The sequence below is a fragment of the Aulonocara stuartgranti genome (genome assembly GCF_965226115.1).
Source record: "Aulonocara stuartgranti genome assembly, chromosome: 13".
NCBI classification, from domain to species: domain Eukaryota; kingdom Metazoa; phylum Chordata; class Actinopteri; order Cichliformes; family Cichlidae; genus Aulonocara; species Aulonocara stuartgranti.
Genome location: NC_138949.1, coordinates 10,039,526 through 10,059,711, shown reverse-complemented (window position 1 = coordinate 10,059,711; position 20,186 = coordinate 10,039,526). Strand labels below are relative to the sequence as shown.

At 42.5% G+C, this 20,186-nt stretch overlaps 1 protein-coding gene across 1 annotated transcript; it reads right to left on the bottom strand.

The window, feature by feature from the left end:
* Positions 1-960: 960 nt before the first annotated feature.
* On the bottom strand, positions 961-19,521 carry ret (ret proto-oncogene receptor tyrosine kinase). The gene is made up of 20 exons (XM_082556421.1): positions 19,080-19,521; positions 9,887-10,132; positions 9,350-9,643; positions 8,677-8,912; positions 8,410-8,593; positions 8,132-8,331; positions 6,745-7,027; positions 6,499-6,630; positions 5,921-6,031; positions 5,706-5,822; positions 5,344-5,588; positions 5,109-5,256; positions 4,881-4,988; positions 4,584-4,798; positions 4,331-4,453; positions 4,174-4,244; positions 3,837-3,974; positions 3,573-3,672; positions 2,800-2,947; positions 961-1,929 (listed from the first exon to the last, which is right to left on the bottom strand). The coding sequence occupies exons 1-20, from the start codon at positions 19,144-19,146 to the stop codon at positions 1,772-1,774; spliced, it is 3,324 nt and encodes a 1,107-aa protein (XP_082412547.1). The 5' UTR covers positions 19,147-19,521; the 3' UTR covers positions 961-1,771.
* Positions 19,522-20,186: the final 665 nt, after the last annotated feature.

The following is a 20,186-nucleotide window of genomic DNA, read 5'->3' as shown; positions in this document are numbered from 1 at the left end:
CCCAGGACTGCGCTCTTCTGGACAGAGATCTCCGATGTTGTTCCTGGGATCTGCTGGAGCCACTCGCCTAGCTTGGGAGTCACCACACCTAGTGCTCCAATTACCACGGGGACCACCGTTACCTTCACCCTCCACATCCTCTCGAGCTCTTCTCTGAGCCCATGTCTTGTTCACTCTTGGCATACAGCTTGATGTCATCCATGTACAGGAGGTGGCTGACAACTGCTCCGTTCTGTAGTCGGTATCCGTAGCCAGTCTTGTTAATGATCTCACTGAGGGGGTTCAGGCCTATGCAGAACAGCAGTGGGGACAGAGCATCTCCTTGGTAGATCCCGCACTTGATGGTGACTTGTGCTATGGGCTTGGAGTTGGCCTCTAGTGTTGTACGCCACATCCCCATTGAGTTCCTGATGAAGGCTCTTAGGGTCCCATTGATCTTGTACAATTCTAGGCATTCCAGTATCCAGCTGTGGGGCATTGAGTCATAGGCCTTCTTGTAATCAATCCAGGCAGTGCACAGGTTGGTCAGTCTGGTCTTGCAGTCTAGGCTGATTGTTCTGTCTACCAGTAGCTGGTGTTTTGCGCCTCTGGTATTCTTGCCAATTCCTTTCTGTGTCGAAACAACTAGTAGCTCAGTGTTCCAACATTCGAAAGAAGGGACTGCTCTCACAGCTAGAGATTGACGAGGTACAACACAAATGCTACGGCAAGGAGGAGTCAGGACGCCAGGTCAGGGGGGAGATATCATCACCCCCACCCGAGATTGGGTACATAGCCCCAAGTGCGATAGGAGAAGGATCGTTGAGTGCGAGAGGAACTGACCTGAAAAATAGGATCATGGCCAAGCTTGAAACCTGGATCCCCTGTAGATCTACAATATATATATATAAAATTTTATTGTTAGATATAATAATTATTTTTTAGAAATATAAGGGGAACAGACAAATTGCACATTTTTTAAATATTTATTAATAACTGGAACATAACAAATAATAACAACATAACAGCAAGGACACGAGTTGGTTTACAGAATCATATTTTTCCACAAAGGCTGCCATTACAGTGAAGGACAATGTGAGCTATAACATTAAGTCTACATTAATCCTCGTGTCCTTTCACTGGAGTGGCATTCAAAAGATGATGTTTTCAATGTGAAAAAACAAGAGCAAAAGTAAGAAAAACCCATTCACTGAACATGTCTGCTTTACTTTTCTTTGGTGAGACCAGTTTCAAGACATCTCGCGGGAGAAACACAAAATAAAGGGTCTTTGACATTTTGAGGAGCACAATCCTCTAAAGTAGAAACTTTTTATTTTATTTTTTAAATTTTCAGAATAAGTTCAGCATTTCATTTTTGTCCACTCAATCCCAGCTTTCTACAACAGGTGATGGTAAAGGCGTCCCCTTTAATTCCTGGGCTTGAAACTTCAAAGTCACACATGAACATTTGGAAGTTATTGTAGAAGCAGCACAGGCACTTAAAAGACATTGACACTGACATACAATCTGGTACAATAGTCATGCAGTGATACAGTTTGGCCGACATAACCAGTAAGGTAATAATAATTAACATACTGAAGAGCTGAGTGAAGCATGGTCTATGTTGGTCCAGCTGGTTTCGCAGCAAAAAGACCCCAGTCGGAAAGGTTGCTTACCCGTGCAACAGAAATAAAAGGGAACCAACTTTAGCATCAGATCGTTTATGTACAGTCTTACAGAAATATACACATCTATACCACTTAGTCGTCTTTTCTACAGGGTCGGTCTGTCTTTAGCTATCAAGCTTGTCCACAGCTTTTGCGGGTGAAGGCAAAGCCATCCAGTTTGCATAAACACTATCATTGGCATATCTTGTAAAGACCGGATTAGTGGCATCATGTCTGTTGAGCAGTACCGGGCTCGTCTCGGGCCAGTTGGGGTATGACATGCCTAAAAATGAGAACACATCATTTTTCTGCACTCAGTGAAAGAAAAACAGCGTGCAGACAGTAAGGTTCTCAAACAAAACTCTCCAAAACAAATCCTGATCTGATTCTGAGAAGTGTAAAGTTATGGCTTTGTATTGTATATGCGACACAGAATAAATGATAATATAATTTATTATTTTCCTCTTTTTTTTTGTCATTTATTAAGCCTGCATTGTTACTATTGCCCCTACATTTCGCTCGGGGCAATATGCAACATGCTGAGAGTTGCATTCAAAAGCCTTACTGTTTCTCTGTTCATCATAATGGATTAAGAGCTAATGTACATTAGAAAGACAGGAAATTTATCACAATCTGGAATTCAAACCACAATGAGTGATTGAATCAGCGAGGACCTGTTTCAAATGTTACACACCGTTTCCTCCAGTGCAAATAAATGACGAGATGAGGACAATGTGGAAATGAATGGGGGGGAAACAAACAAAACTATTTACAAATTAAAAATGCAGATGAAGCATGAGTATGAGGAGTGGATTATAAATAAGAATGAAGGAGATTTATATTCAATATTTACAAATATAGCAATTTTTGGTCAGTGCTTGTGTACATTAGAAGCAGGTCCGAATAAAACAAAGAAAAAGTCAAGACACAGGAGCTTTTTTTTTTTTTTTTTTTTTTTTTTTAAGCTGAGCCTCTCATTTACGATGAAATGGGAGCTATGTCAGCATTAGCGAAAGGCATGCCTAGATCACAGTCACACACACTTGACTACGGGAAAAAAAAAAAAAAAAAAGCCAATCACAACTTGCCAAAAAAGAGAGCTTGTGTAGTGTGTCCTGTTTCTAAAATCGAGTAAATGCATGGGAGATTCTACCATAGAGCTTGTTTTCAATCCATGTGGAGGGGAGGGTTCGAGGGAGAGGGGCGTTATTACAGTCCACTAGTGGTGTGTCCTCTTCAGAGAGGGCGTCGTCATACAGCAGGGCATCGGCTGGAGTGGACGCCGCCAGATCCAGGTAATCCTGACAAGAGCAGATGAGGGTGTGATTAGGCTGATTAAGGAGGAGGGGGATTGTAGCATGCAAAGGTCGGACGAGTGACCCGTGCACTGACTGCAAGCTCCAGCAGACATTTCTGCCAAATTGTTCTCTTTACCACATCCAGAGTCTTGCTCATTATCTGGTATTGATAACAGTGAAGAACGAGCCCGCTGCGTTATAGGATGCCTGCATTCCCATCTGCTCAAACGCTCTATATTTAGCCTCACTTCTGCAGCAGGAGCCTGACTGGCATGCTCTGTGATTACACTGCCCAAGGCCACATTTAGGATTGCTCTTCAAACACTAATTATGGTATCTTAGGAGATTTGGGGAGAGTGACAGTTCATACAACATAACACAGCATGTTTCTGTGTGCGTGCTGGACAAAGCACATGTTGTCCTTAAAAAACGATACACTGCTTATTTTAGACTTGCTCCAAATCTGAAAGGAAAACCCCTCAAACTTGTATCTGTCAGATCTTCACTGAAGTGTTGTCAAAATCGCGCCAGTAACACACAGAAAGAGGCTGATTTATAGCTCCCCTGCTTCCTTGCCGGGGAGAGAAATGAATAAAGCACTACAAGGTATTTTAAAGCTTCAACATACCCGACTTTTCACCATCATCTTCTCCAGTTCTTTGCTGATGTCTGCAAACGTCTGCCTCTTGTCCGGTTCTTGCTTCCAGCATCGGAGCATGAGGTTATACCTGGAAAAGAGGAGCACGGTTCAAGTGGGTGAAATACAGTGAGTATCATTTAATCCTCCCAGCTGAGTCATTTCCCCCCGAATGTGGTGCAGGGGAGTTATAACACTCAATGGTAATGAGGAGATGCTAAAGTAGATATGATAAAGTGACAGAATAGAGCTCACATTTCCTCCGTGCAGTTCTCTGGTCTCTCCATCCTGTAGCCAGTCTTGAGGAGGTTAAATAGGCGCTCGGGAGCGATACCTGGGTATGGATTTCCTCCCAGAGTGACAATCTCCCACAGCAGCACACCGAAGGACCAGCTGGAATAAAATACAGAAGGTCCTAAGAATATTTCTATGAACAGATAAGAGTGAGACTTGGGGTTTTTTTGCAAATGGAAAACACCCTTAATTGCGTTCTTGCCCCAAAAAAAAAGCATGCTGATTAATTCATGGGCTTTATTGTCTTATTGTTGTCCAAAATGTCAGAATATTTCCTTTAAGACGTAATTATACTCACACGTCACTTTGTGTTGTGTAAATGTGGTCAAACAAAGACTCTATTGCCATCCACTTAACCGGTATACGGCCCTGAAAAATACAGAGAGATGCTGCTGAGTGACTATGTCAGTATACGTACCTGTATCATGACTACTCTTCTCTATTATTTTGTCTACCTTGCTTCTTTTAACATATGAGTCCTCTTCATACACGTCTCTGGACAGGCCAAAGTCAGAGATCTTCATCTTCCGCCCTTCAGCAACAAGGACATTTCGTGCTGCAAGGTCCCTGTGGACAAGCTGTTGGACCAGCACACTCATTTAAAGTGCCTCACATTTTTCTTTAACAGACATTTAAGCTTCTTACAATGAATCTTCCACTGAATTGTTCAAATATTTTACAAAGAAAAACACCAGCTTGGCCTTATACCTTCATTTCTGCCAGGTACTGCATGCCTCTGGAAATCTGCCAGGCAAAGGAGATCAGGTCACCCATGGTGAGAGCCCTGTCGTCTGGGTTCTCCAGGTAGCTTGAGTTTCGGTTGGCATCCCTGCCCATATAGCTCGGGCCAACTTTCCGACTCTCACGAAGGAAATTACGGAGTGACCCATACTTGGCATACTCGACGATGAGATACAATGGACCTATTCAGAGAAGCAGGGCTCTTAGACTCAATGTGCAACACGCATGTTCTGGGATGGGATGGCAAGAAGACGGAGGTCTTACCATCCTGGCTGCAAGCTCCGTACATCTTTATGACGTGCGGGTGGTTGACTTGCTTCAGCAGAGTGAATTCTGACAGCAGGTCACGCAGCTCGCTGTGAGAGGCGTTTTCTGTCACGGAGGAAAAGAGGGGGGATCATAATGATGAAACCACTCACCTCTTCAGACATTCACTCCTCATATATCACAAGTGCTGCTAGGCTTGTCTGGCCTTTGCCTGGGTACTTTTACCTTTAAGCATTTTCACAGCCACAGTGGTGTATCCAGCTTTTCCTTTCAGCCTGAATGCTGTTGCCTTGACAACTTTCCCAAACTCTCCTTCTCCCAGCGTCTTGCCAAGCACAAGGTTTTTACGAGGAAACTCCCACTTTGGATCCTCCTGTTGAGACAAGGCAATGACGGTTTGTACTTCTCAAAAGATTCAATATATGAGACACAGGAGATGAAAGTGCTGGAAGAACCTTACAGGTATTTTAAAGGTTTCGGTCTCAATTGATTCCTGCGAGCCCCGGCGGACATTGTTGGCAGGGAAGCTAATGGGATAGGCTTGAGCTGGCCGACGGAAAGTCATCTCAGCAGATGCTATCGGGGGCTTTGGCGAGTTCTTGTGGTATCGGCGGATGAAGTATGAGGACAGGAGGATGGACACGATGAAGGAGAGGAGAAGAGCTGTGGCAATGACGGTCTTACACATGTCATCACATAGCGTCTCTGGAAGAGAGTATGTTGCACAGTTTTAAAGAAAGAAGCACTCAGTGCTTTGCTGATTCAGAGTTAAAACGGAGTGAGTTAATCAGCAGCAGTTCTGTGTGGTTTAGGGAAACTCACGCTCAATGTCATCCTTCTCACAGAAGCATCTTTCTGTGAAGCAGTAGCAGGTTCCATAGCAGGCCTTAATCCCGTTCCCACTCAAGCCTCGTTCATGGCCTCCAATAACGGGCTCCTCTGCAGAGACAAATCCAGCGTGAGCACAGTCTACATAAAGCAGAATGTCCTTATTCTCGCTGTTATACACTGAATGTGTGTTAAAAGGGAAAGCATACTTGTGCAGTCTTGCGGGCAGATTGAAGGATCTTTACTTTCCACTGCATCACAAACACTATCTGGGCATGTCTGCAGGTCAGGGGAGCATGTTGAATAATTTTCAGTTATTCCTGGAATATGAACACAAGAAAAGAAAGAAACCTCAGCAGGAAACAAGGGGGAAAACAGCCAAGACTGGTAACCAAACTGCAAGTACTTTGCATTCAAAAACCCATTCAAAAGTTGCCTTAACCTGACTGCATGTGTCCTTAACACTGCAACATGCAACGGTTTTAACAGCAGCCTGCACCTAAGTGTTGGCTTGCTTTAGCAACAGTAGGGTGTTAGTCACACTTGTTTTTCAGCCAAATTAGGACCATGTTTTGCCACTTCCTGTAGCAAAATGATCTTACTGAAAAGGATACACATGCAGTATTCGGCCCTTTAGCCCTTTAATTTGTTTCATTACTTACACTGAAGAAAACATGTACTCATCTGGTTCTAGTGAACTTCCCCCAAGGTCTCATAATCATTCAGTAATGTTAAAAAGTTACAAGTTAAGGAGAAAAAAAGTTTGTCTTTATGAAATATAAAGTACCTTTCTCAGTGCCCTGCCTCCACTGGCATCTGCCGGTTGTTGCCCCCAGGCCTCGGGTAGACTCACAATCTGTTCGCTGCCTGTTCTCTGCACAGGACAGGACCTGCTGGCTCTTCTGACCAGCTTTGATTGCTACGTACAGCAAAGCCAAAAGAGCACATTACCAAATCTTTAAAGGACACTAGAGATCGGGGTAACATGCTTGAAAATAGTCTGCATGTGTGCTTGCTGTGAAGTAGTACCTACCTGTGCCATCTATTTTGATGTGGATCTGAGTGCTCGCCTCCAGCTGTTCGTTTCCCTCCTGAGCAATAACAAGGTACTGCAAGTCCTGGCACTCGGGTTTGCGCAGTGCCTCAGAGTCATTCATATACAGATGTCCCCACTTCCAGTTTGGGGATTGGGTGATGCTTATGGCTGTGTAGCAGGCCTGTGAGTCAGCAGACATGTTCTTATCTGGCACCTCAAGTCGGTATATGACACTGAAGCCATCGAACTGCTGGCAGTTTTCCACACAGATTTTGCCAACCTGACAGGAGTTGGGACAAGAGATTGAAAACGTGAATGACACTGGAGAATACAAGTGTAAGGATGGAATAATGCACACACCTTTTGTAAACAACTGAATACAACAATTTGAAATGCAAATTACTAGTTCATTCCTACATGATCTGAAGAAAAAAAAAAATCTGCCGTTAATTCAAATAATTACATTTAAACTGATTGTGGTACATTTTATAAAGCCAGAATAGTTTTGTTTTTGCTACAAAGTATGAAAATGAACAGAAAACATTTGAGATGTTATTTTTTTACTGCCAGCAGGTGGCAGTCTATCTGTAGATTTAACGGTCAATGGAGCTGTTCTTAAACAGCTCCATTGACCATAAATAAAATGTATTATTATTATTATTATTATTATTATTATTATTATTATTATCAGGATTTTAATGTAACTATAATGTCAAAGGATTGCACTGATGGCCACTTACATTGGATTAGTACTGAACAATAATCAATGGATAAAAGCTACTAAACCTCCCAGAAGTTTTACCTTCTGCTGACTGTAAACAGGTTTGGTTTAAGCAAGACACAGGTGAATATCTTTATTTTTTTAAAACATACAGAGAGATCTGTAGTTGTGAGTTACTGTGTACTAAAGCATGTGCAATGTGATGGCTTATAAAGCCAGTGTACAGCAGGGTTAGTCAAATCAAATGCATTTCCCAATGCATCATAACGGAGCAAGTACCTACAATTCCGGTTCTTGAAGTCTCTCTGTCAGAGTTCAGTATAAAGAAACTGATATGAGGCCACTGATGGTTCATATTGCCTATGACTTTTGTCCCTGGTCCCTTTCATAGGCCAACAATGATTCATTTGTTAATTATGTCATGAATACGATCATTAAAAAGATTCAGACTATATCTTTGTCACTGTCCGTGATGCTATCACGATGGAAAGATAATTTTTTTTGTGTGTCCATTAATCCATCCATCTTCTTCTACTACTCCAATTCTTGGGTCGGGCTGGAGCCTATCCCAGCTCTCTTAAAAGTTTATAATAATATATATTTTAATCTAAATCTAGACCAAACACAAAGTTCAAGGTTTGCATGATAAGCAGTCATGAGTACCTGTGCATAAGGAGAAGCTCTGCGTGAGACTGTGAATATATGTGTGACGTTGGGGAAGTGGATTTGGACGGGTAAGATGGTGACATTGAAGTGCAGCAACACTGTTCCCTCTAGACCGGGATAGGTGGTGTCATTGACCAGGTAGTCGAGTTGCAGGGTGCGATTCTCTGTCACGTGCAGGTTCCTCTTCAGGACCAGCTCTGAAATCAAGAGAAATCATGAAAAGCCTCATCTCCTAATGTAACTAATTCTCGCGCGCGCAGCCTTGGAGTACTTACGGTAGTTGTGCACAGTCTCTCGAATGCCTTTGGCTTTTTTTTCAGTGAAGGAGTTTTTTATGTCAAATGTTTCCTTTATCCATGGGTCAGTGTTGAGCCAAGTCCCCACATACTTATTGTGGTTGTCGCCTAAGATCGGGGTTAGATCTCTGTCAAAGACATACAAGGAGCCAAAAGTTCCACCCTGAAAAAAAGAAAGTCACATTGAGAAATTTCAGGCCTCATGTAAACATGAACTTAACCAACACCGCATCTGTACACAATCACCTTCGTCCGATTATAGCTGATGACTACGTCTGCCGAGTCTGTTCCGTTCACATATGGCGCGTTATCATCCTCATCATTGACAAAAACATTCAGCGTCGTTTCCACCTTGATGATGGTGGTTTCTGACTGGACGTTACAAACCAGCAGGAGTCTGTAGCATTCGCTCTCCTCGCGGTCCAGCTGAGCGTTTACCACCAGCTCTTTGTTGTCGTTTACAGCAAAAGGTCCCGGAGGGTCTGCAGAAAAAAGGAAAAAAATTAAACAAAACAATCGAACAAACGAGCCTGCATGTGGACGCAACCACATGAATCAGGTGGCATACTGAATATGACATAAAAGCAGCATCGTAAAACATCTCAATTGAGCTAAACCAGGGTCAAAAGTTTCATTCATTTGAAAAAGTTTGTTGAAACTGAAACTCTAAGTGTTGATATTTAAAACATAAAAAATTACAACTAAAAAAAAATGAGCACTTTGGTTGAAAATGGCCTCCGCTCCTTCACGGGATGCTGCCGGCATCAGCCAAAATGTAAAAACACTACTTCTGATTATCCTATGATGGACTATATTGGCGGGTAATACACACATACATACATATACATGCATACATATGTAGTTGTACATATGGTTCTCCTTTCACAAGATAATATGTTTTTGGTCCGATGTGTCTAACCTGATTCCACACTGTAAGAGATGGTGTAGTTTGGGCAGACATTGAGTCTGGTGAGACGCTGTAGCTGCCGCAGGGCTCCTGGGAACCTGTTTTCCATGATGTGTGGGTTGGACGTATCTCTGTGTGGGAAGCAGAGTTCCTTCGTATCTGTCTGAGCACACTGAGGCAATGTGGCATTGACAAAGTCCAAGGTGATCTGCACAGGTTTCCGCATGAGGCAAAAGGGCTTGTTGGTGAACTCAGATCGCACCATGGCATTCAGGAATAACTTTCTCACAGACCACGACCTTTGATCTGATGGGACACAGAGCCAAAACAAAAACAAGAGGCATTTTAATCTCAGACAGTGCTTTTTTTGATGACACAGCTCTTCTTTGCTTTTATGCAATCACATTATCATCCTGAACTCGAAGCCAGAGCATTATTGGTATGCGAAGAGCATAAATGTCCAGAAACTAATTTACTCTTGTGTGTAGCGAATACCTGGCACTGAAATAGGACTGTGCATTACCATCAAAAGCCTTGTATCCAACTCACATAGCTGGGCAAAGTCGCTCTCCTCCAGGGTTTTGTTCAAGAATAGTGTCCCGGTGTTGATGTTCATGTAGAACCAGGAGCTGTAGTGTGGAGGCGTGGCAGTCTTTGTTGGGCACAGGTAGAAGTGTGGCTTCTCAGTTTTATCGTCCCGCATAGCGTGGACCTGGAGGATGGGTGTCCCGGCCTGCTGCCCAACATATACAGTCTCAATGTACTCCTTCTGAGGGAAGTACAGACACGTCGCTCCTGCACCAAGTGGACATGAAATAACCAGATGTTTAAAATTTGGCAACCAAACGAATCACAGGAAAAAAGTGTTATTATTATTGCTTTTAAGGAAAATGTTACCATAACTGAAAAATAAGGCACGATTACATTGCAGGTGCTGATGACAGCATATCAGACATCTCTTTCTGGATGTTTAACTGAGTCAACAATAGCCACTGACAATGCCATCTGGGCACTGAATGGAAATCAACACATACATGGACTACGACAGGTCCAGGGTTTTTTTTTCTTCTAATATATCTTTCATCTCTCTCCCACGTTAGCGGAAATTGAAAGCAGGGCTCAAATGACACTTATGCAGCTCCTTTAATGAATTTCTCATGTGGTCAATAACATGTGGTTTCCGATTCTCCTTGTGTTCACCTTGAAAAGTTTAATTACAAGGAATAACATGATACGGAGGAGACATGTATCACTGCCTGCAAGTCTGTGTGTGTGCGTGTGTGTGTGTTGGGGGGGTTGACAAGTAATCCATAAAGCAAAATAGCAGGCTGCGTGTGTGTTTTACAGGAAAATGGAGATGCGAGTGTTCCTTCTGTAATTATATCCCTGTTGTGTTCCTCTTTGATGACGGTAGGCGACCATTTAGGGAACGCACTAATGTCATTAGCAGACAGCAAAACTAGATTTTCTATTTCTGTTGGTGCAGTTGAAGCCTCGGCTCTGGTTTCAGACATTGATTTAATTTTGAGGGGCTTAGATGACAGGAGGCCGAGCTGATGGATAAAATGTGGCCGTCCTTCCTCAAGGATGGAGATACGCTCAATGAGGCTGCAGACCTTTTTATTAAAAGTGTTCCGGAGGCAAAACAAACAGCAGGGCTCATGTTTGTTAATCTTGGTGGGGATGGTGGGAGCCGGTTTCATGACTAGGGATGATTTTTCCATCCCCTAAATCTATTACAGCCAAAATGCAGTCATTCACACTCATACTATTGACTGTATTTTATTATATTTCCATTGCATCTTAGCTTATTTTTACTATTTCATACCATGAAAAGGTCTGAAATAGGTAATTGGCTTCATGATGCATAAAAGATTTCTGAGAAATTGTACGAAAGATTTGAGGGAAAAAATAGAAAAAAAGTAAAGAACTGCCCACAGATTATTTTAGGTTGTAATTATACTCAGTTTATACAGTTAAAAGGTATGAAACACATTAAAAGACGTGTAATCTGAGCATCAGGGCTTCAACTGTATACCCAAAACAACCATTAGAGGGGGCTGTTATCACAGTGGCACGGGCTCGAAAAGCAGCTTAATCATTATCATAATATATTACTGTTCTAATGTCTCTACTGCTTGGATAAGATGTTAAACGATTGGACTCATTTCTATTTGACAGGTCAGAAAAGACCCCCACTACTCTCTACAATCCCTCATCGGATGCATACAGACAATTTAATTAATCTACAGAAATCTTACAGACGACGGCCACAAATTGAATACAGCAGATGACAGCAGCTCTGCAAATAAAGCTACATGGTCCAACGTGTTAACCAGCGGGAGCTGAACACATTTATGAAGGCAGGCATTGGCTGCAAGCCACAGTGGCCGGACCCCCTGCAACACAATTCGTTTATATCATTCAAAATTCAATTTCTTTCTAGGACAGAAGCCAACAGAAAGCAAGCAGTTTATATCAAAACTAATTAATTGAATGCATCAAGCAGGCCCATCCGAGCAAATGGCATCTTTGGTCTGTGAAGCCATGATGATGCTTTTCCAAGGCATGACTCATTACTTTCTCTAAATGATGCACAAGAATGGCAGAAATACAGCTGGTGGTGACATTTTCACCTATTATATTCATGTCTAAATAATGACCGAAAAGATTAAAAAGACGTTGCAGAGGCTTCATTTCCATGCTTTGTCTCTGGACCGCTAAAGAACGTTCTTTCCGGATTTTAGTGGGCTGTTTTGGAACAGCCTTGGCCTGTTATTGCTCACAGTGTGTAAACATTAGCATCATAAGCAGATGTTTTACAGCCTTCGATCACCTATAAAACTCATGCTGAGCTTCTGCATACAGTGTCATTCCTTTGAAAGTAATTTTGCAAACAGAGAGTGTTTAAACAGGACAATTCATGTAGCAATCCATGTTTACTGTAGATATCATGTACCGCCGAGTGGATAGTGAAACTGGATTTATCCAACGCTGAAAAACAGGAACACGAAACAGTGGAAAACCCTCTTACGTCTCTATAAACGTGTGCGCTTCCTGGTTGTCGTTTACGATCGCAGTCTCCATGAGTTAATCGTGCCTGGGCGCGCGTGTGTTTGTTTTTGTCTCGTATTATAACTGCAAAAGAACAAAAAGGACAAAAGCTCATCACAAAATGTGAAACCACGCTCCCCGTCAGCCACAGACCACAGCATGTCTGGGACAGGTCTGAGCTGATAGGGTGGGACGCCCTCCATCGTCCCAGACAAAGACAGGAACTCAATTAGCTCAATGCGTGCTTCGCCTGATAGATTTACTAGCTATGAGCTCATGTGCTGGAGTAACCCACTGGCTTACTAATCTACCTCCGATCCTCAATGAAACAAAATGTGGATCTCCCACTCAGACGTCCTCACTGAGCATCCTTGTCAGCAGCGTGGCAGATGAGGAAACGTGACCCTGCCCGGCTGCTGCTGTGTGATAACTTGGCATTATAATTGCGTTCTTAGTCTGGACCTCCAACAGTAAGAGCTCAGCTTCGTGCCCCTTTTTCTCCCAAGGTCAATGAGGTCTGCGTCTGCCCCTGGTAACGACCCATTGGACAGGCAGTGTATCTGGCAGCATATCAATCAATAACCACACTAATCAACAGTGATGCTGATTGTTTTCCACTGATGACACAGACAGAGAGAAAAGCTGCACAAGTGCAATCACGTCCGCCGAACATAATATTGGAGTTGCTTAGGCATCTTGTGCGTGGACGCTGAAACATTACTTCTACTGTGCACGTGTAATTTCACAGCCTGCTCCACAATTTAGCCCATCAATATCCACATTTTCAAGGAATCCATCATCTTTTACAAAGAAGCTGTAGCCAGGCACATTAAGGAGCAGTTCACCCAGTTATATCACGGTGATATAAATAATAATCACTCGGAAACGTATCGTGATTGCTCTGCTTCCAGAGATGTTGCTGCTACTGGAATGGTTTTCTTCAGAGATTCAATTAGCTAAAAAGCTGCACATTCGACTATAATTCCACTTATGAAAGCTAATATTGATCATAATGTTTTGAAATCTTTCCCCCTCCTCTGTTTCCTGTCCTATTATGCTCAAATGCTTCATCGTATCACACTGGTTTCAGAACCTGGATTTATATAGGCATGACTCTGATGCTTTTCGATCTTTCAAAACAACACGTGTAATAAGGAAAGAAAGTCATTTCCTGTCATAATGACACAGACATCGAAGTTTTCATCCGATTAATAAGATAGCTGATCTGAGTTTGGAAAAGGCAGCCGGGCTCCAGGTAGATTACTCAGTTTACCATGATGCATACCGTAACATAATAATCAATTACCACATAATGTAATCCAATTATTCCCCAGAGAATACAAGAGCTGAGGTCCAATGAACCATGTTCATCAGTCATCAAGAAATCTAATAGGACCTCTCCTTAGGGGTTAGCTGCAAGTACAAACTCAGTTTAAGGATTCCTCTGGGGAGGACTGTGGCATCAAAAATTGAACACGTGGTACATCATGGAGCTCCAGACTGAGTTTGATGAAGCAGTCATTAGGTTGCTTTGATAAAATCATCTACCCTCACCACAGCAGTGGTAAAAAGCCATCAGATTTACTGACATGTACACAGAAGGAGGCAAATACTCTAAATGCCCGTGTCAAAACACAGAGAGCTTATTTATATTTGCATAAATAGCTCACAGCCACAGGTTTCATAAAGGGTTTAGCTTAAAGTACCAGATTTGGGAAAGAATTGCTTTACAGCCTGTTTTAACACTACACCAAGCAGTCTAGACTCATGCTACCAGCTCTTTGAGACTGTATTTATCATCTACATTTAGCATTACTCTGTACTCTGAATGCTAACATCAGTAACGCTGCATCATGGTGACAATGCCAGTGTTTGTATTGTAGCATCTTCTAATCAGTGCTAAATACGGTCTGAGATTGATGGAGATGTCATTAGTTGTGCAGTTACTGGACAAATTAAAATCTTGACCTAATTATTGTGCTCAATAAAGCAAACCAAAAAAATAATAATCATGGGATCATTAAGATCATCGGGATTCATTTTCTCAGAGCCATGAATGTCTGTACACATTTCCAAGGCGATCTATCAAGTAGCTGTTAGATTATTTTAGTCGGGTGCAAAATGAGCAGGCAAAAACAACAGAGCAACACTGCAGTGAGAGAAAAACTAACAAGGCTGAACACAGTCACGTGTATCACTTACACATACTGTGCATCAGAAGCATCAACAGTCTTGTTGTTTCAAAGAAGCAAACACAGCAAAAATGCATTAATATATAAGGTGTCCTAACTGTGGGAATCATCAATGCACTACTAAGATGAGTCGCCACTATTCGCACTGCTAGACTATGACTGCTTGTTACGACTGTCCTAACATGAGAGAATCTGGTGGAAACAATGGGAAAAGTCGCTGCTTTATGCCGGGGAGTGGAGATCACTGAACTACCAGCACAAAGGGAAGTGGAGCTTTCAGAGTTTCTGGCATTGGCAGGTGGTTGCAGAGGACGGAAAAAAGATTTCCAGCATGTTTATCCATTTTAGTAAAAAGAAGGACCAAAAAAATGGATGCCAAAGTGGGGCTGGAAGAGGATGGGGGGAAACAGCAACATAAGTTTGAATCAGCAGCATTTATGGAAAATGTTAATTTAAGGACATTTTCCACTATTATGATTTGCTCTCTTTAGAGAGATTGCAGTAAATGTGCAAATTTGATTCTGGCACCAGTATGGCAGTAGAGTCACTCCCATTTTTGCAGTGTCACACACACACCATGTGGACTCAGATAAGCAGGGCCTGTGCTTTGTTTTACTTATTGTTGTAATGACGGGTCAAACACGATGTGCACTGCTGCACGACTGGAAAACAACTTGTCAAGACCCATGTGAAACCAGAGGACTAAATGCCCCGAGGGGAAAATCTCAATCAATGTCTCCTTGTCCTTTCACCACAGCAAATTAGATTCTACCCATGCATGAGAGCGAAGTGTGACCCTGAACTGACTAGAGGATCAGACACAGGGGTTTGACAGGTAGGAGCGGCATCCGTGCGACGGCAGAAATGGCAGCCTAGGATTAGAGGTCGGGACTCTCAGGAGTCTCAAGGCAGTAGCAGTGATTTGGATGAAAGTTATTTCAAAACCGTGGGTCCACTTTGGCTGGGAAGCTCGAAGGATGAGAGTCTTGTGACTGATAAAGTGGGAAAATCGGGAGAAGACAAAGCAGCCTAAAGTGCTGCAGCTGTTCCAACAGGTATCAGAGTGACAGCATGTTTACTGTCGCTCATGAGCTTAAAAAAAAGAGGGAACACGCCAGCTAGCTCTGGTTTTGAATCAAAATAATATAGTCTGTTGTTTGCCACATTTTGAAAAAAAAAAGAAACTTTTTGCTATAGCAAGTTTTAAGAATCACAATATGTTTTTTCTAAGATGCAAAAAAGAAAAGCACTCCTGTTGACGTAGCTCGGTAAAAAAGATCTGATCTACTTGCATAATGATGTTTCCCACTCACACTCAAATAAACACAGTGACAACAAGCGTGGAAAATTGACAATATTTATCATGCATCCATGAGGAACACAAGACAGAAGCTTTACTTAATTATATCGTGCTGTAAGGGGCTAAATCCAATAGCACCATGTATCAAATGAGATCTGTTGGTCTGGTACTTCTCCAGAGGAAAAGATGCTGATGAAAATGATCGCTTTGAGTTAAAGGGAAGGAGGAGCACTATACCTCTATGTTATGGTTTCACCGGTCAGAGGGCGAGGAAGGGTCAGAGATACCGTAACAAGGTCACGGTGGAAGCAAAACAGATCAATGCTTTTACATGAAAACATCTGTGGCACTTTTTTGTGTAAGAGATTACACAAATGTGTGTGTTAAAAAGGGGGAGTGGATTTTGGCTTTGACCAGGTTTCGTCACAAAATGTATTTTCAACTCAAAACGCTTTGTTTATAAAGCTGCCAGCTGATGCTGAAGGCCTAATCTAATTAATAAAGGGTTGTTTCAGTGAGCTCTCCAGATTTCCTCAAAATGTAAATAAAAACAAAGTAACGACGAGCCAGATATTCCTTTCTTTGGTCTTTTTTGTTCACACAGAAGTGCATGTGACTGCACGATCTCTAACGACGTAAGCACAGAGACAGAAGAGCAGCTGCAACCTTAGTGGCAGCTAATGGGAATCCTCATAAAGAACAATGAATAGAGGCGTCCCAGCTCCCAGTTCACTTCAGCTTATGTCTTGAACTACTTTACTTTGGTCTTAAGTGCAGGGCAATGTCTCAGGAACATTTAAAAATGCTGATTGCTACAAAAGTGAGCACTGATTGCCAATTTCCTTTGTTTGATGATCTCAGCGAGAAACACTAAACTAATCAGTAAACTGGAACCTGGAGCAGGAGTTATATAAACCCCACCGGGAAATTCCTTTGTAATAGCCATTCATGACTGTGCCATTTGTACAATTACATTGAAGATCAGAAAAACTAAAGTTAAACTAAATTGACAAATGCATATGTATATTTATGTGGAACTTCATGAGTGGACGAGATCACAGGAAGGAAAGACCCCCTATGGCATCCAGTGGCGCATTTAGTTAGTCTTAGTCTGGCAAGTGGAACAGTGTGCAGGGTGGGATATATTGTCCGTATTGAAGATACATTTTTGGCAATATCTTCCTCTCTGCAATGATGGAGACTTCTGAGTTTGAACTCCAAAAAATATCTAAATCATGGTCTCACATACAGTAAAGGAAAAGGGCCTTGGCAGGACAGAGAGTTTCATTTTATCCTAGTTATTTGCCCTCCTCATTTCCACCATCCCTCATATAATATACAAGAATGATAGGAGTCCTCGATCTTTTCGAGGCCACTGCTAACTCCTTTCTCAATGCTAAGCTGGAGCTGGATAAGTTCACACCAGACCACAAAACCATCTACCACCTTCTGGTAAAACTGCAGAGAGCTTACCAAAGTAGTACCACTGAAATTTAAAGCAAAAATATTCTTTAGATTCAATCAGTGACTAAAACAGCAATAAAAATCCACATTAGACGTAATGTGATGCAAAAAGTGCATCACAACATGACTCATTTACTTGGAAAATGACTCATATGTAAAAACCATTTAGTGATTTAAGATGTTTTAAAGGAGTCACAACAGGCAGAACATCCTCACAAAGTGGGGTAAAATAAAAACAATCATCGATCCGGTAAAATCAGACTATGTCACTTTGTGGCAAGCCCGGCAGCAGCCCAAGCGGCCCGTCCGCTTGCATAACAGGCGATATTTTCCTGAAGAAAACAAACAGCCAGTGTTTGCCCAGAGATAGGAGCAGCTGCTGCACACCTGCCCATGGCTCGCCTCTTCTCCTCCCTGAACAAGTGTAGGTCTTTTGTTGCAACAAACAGGCAGGTGATGGGCGCCACATTCACGTAGGGTGCAGCTTTCAGCACCCATTTAATTACCAACACGTCCTTGACACATGAAGTGCAACGAGACCAGCCCTTTTCTTCTATAAATATCAGGAGAAACGCCTGCTTTGGTGACTGTGCAAGCAGAGCCCAGCAGGAAAAGCCATGTGGATGCATGTAAGGTCTGTAAGAACAGCATGCGTGTGACTGACTGTGTGTGGACTATGGACTGATTAAACAGCGCGTGTAACAGTGAAAAAATAATCAGAGGACACTGCATAAAAGTGTTCTACCTTAACAGTTGCATTAATCTTTTTAACTACTCTGCAGAAAACTGCTCCCCTGGGTGATTAAGTAGGCCTGTAGTTTATTGCAGGAAAAAACCAGCAGTGCTCCATACACATAGAAATGAACATCTTTTTATACATCCCAGATCCACTCAAAGACTTTGATCATAATGCTTGTTTGCCTCCCTTTATAAAAGCACTGATAACCTCTGAAGTCCAAAAAACACCCTGTATTTGTTCGAGCATTACATCTGACATACTGGCGGCACAGTCCTGAACTATGAGGGACACTTTAAATATAGACTTCATGAGAGGGCAGTGTTAGTGCAGTTGGGCTGTGGGATTGTGGACGGGATTATAATATTATGATATATGGCTGCATTCATTCTACTCTACGTTTCATTGTTGTCATGCCACGCATAGCCAGCGCACAATGCAAGGATCACTTTTCTGCTGTGTGGCACAGTGCTGGCGTTGTGTTCGTGCCCTTTCAGATACTTCGTCGGGGGAAAAAGGCCTTAAAAATCACTCAGCTTCCAAAATGCTGCAATTTAGCTTTTCACTTGAGCAGCCCTGTGTATTTGTCAGTTGCAATCTAGACTTCATGTTCAGTGGCTCGCTCTGTGGCAGCACCTATTTCTCTTCACCTTGGCCAGCTTTGCAGATACTAAATATAAATTTTAAATAAACATATTTTAATTCCTTCTGCGCTAAACGGTCTCTCTGGCAGAAAGGTCAGTAAGAGACGGAGATAAAAACTCAAAGACTAAAGCTAATGCTGTCTGAATAATTTATAATACTAAGGATGAACGCGTTTAAAATAAGAAGCGAACATTAAATCGTCTCCTCTGTATTAATAGTTAAGACCAGAGCATTTATTTTGTTTTCAAAAACGTTCGGACACACTAGTGCAACATTTAGCATTAGTTTGCAACTTCATCGTGCGCTCCTTCACCCTTTTCCAGTGACAGGAGAACTGATGATGAACCTTACCTTCCAGCAGCAGCAGCAGAAACAGCGCGACGATGTTTCCCCGAGAGAAACCACAACTTGACCCCATATTCGCGAACCATAGGTGAAAGTTTCTGAATGAAAAGACGATCCAAAAAAGTTCCTCTGGGCGAAAATTAAATAATAATAATGATAACAAGAGCAATAATCAAACCGATAAAATATACAAAGATGGGGGGTATAAACCAGTGCGCGCTCTGCATCCAGATGAAGTCCTCAGTGTCCCATAGACGGGCTGCTGTGTTGAGGCTACAGAGGCTGCTGCTGGGCTGACTGGCTGGTCTGGTGGGGGGAGGTGGGGGGGAGGAGGTTCACTGCTTCACTACTCACTGCCCCGCTGCTTCCGCAGAAGCAGGGCGGCATAGCATCTACAGGAAATTTAAGAGCATAATTTAACAGCAGGTCAGTCATCTCATTAAGGATCTGCGCGGGGGAGGTGGTGGGGCGTAATTATTAACAATTATGACTGGGCGCGTAATGGTTCACTTTAAAGGCACAGGCGCTCTTTAAAGGTGGGCATCAGGTGTGCTCGTTTTAGTAACCGGTTCATTATAACAGCCGTGTGATAATTGTAATTGTGCCTTTTTGTTTAATTTTGCTAAGCTTGAAGTAGCTTCGATGAATTCGTTTGTTTAATTCGGTTGAATAAAAAATAGACTTTGAGCACAATGTTCCAGTTGGTGGCAAGAATTAAGTGAAACTCCTGCCAGTGAAGTGACAGGGCTAAGTTGTTGTTGTTGGGGTTTTTTGCCTAGACATTTTATTGCATCCAAGTACTCCATGTGGATAATTAACACTCCCCAGCTGAGTAGAAGTCCTCTGCAGTCTTTGGATCAAAGTCCCAGAATGAAATCAGGGGGTTAAATGATGTGGGACCGTTCCTCTCTCAGGTCTGAGTGTGTGTGCGTGTATGTCAGAAGCTGAGGGTGTGTTAAAGAGCGGGATCTCTGTGTGACTGAACAGTGAGGAGATAGCGTGGAGTGATGCATTGCTGCAGCCTCGGGCCAGGACACCAGTCACTCTCTCAGCAGTGTCTTTCCAATCAATGTCTCTGCATGGAGCAAAAACACAAAGGCTCACTGGGCTACA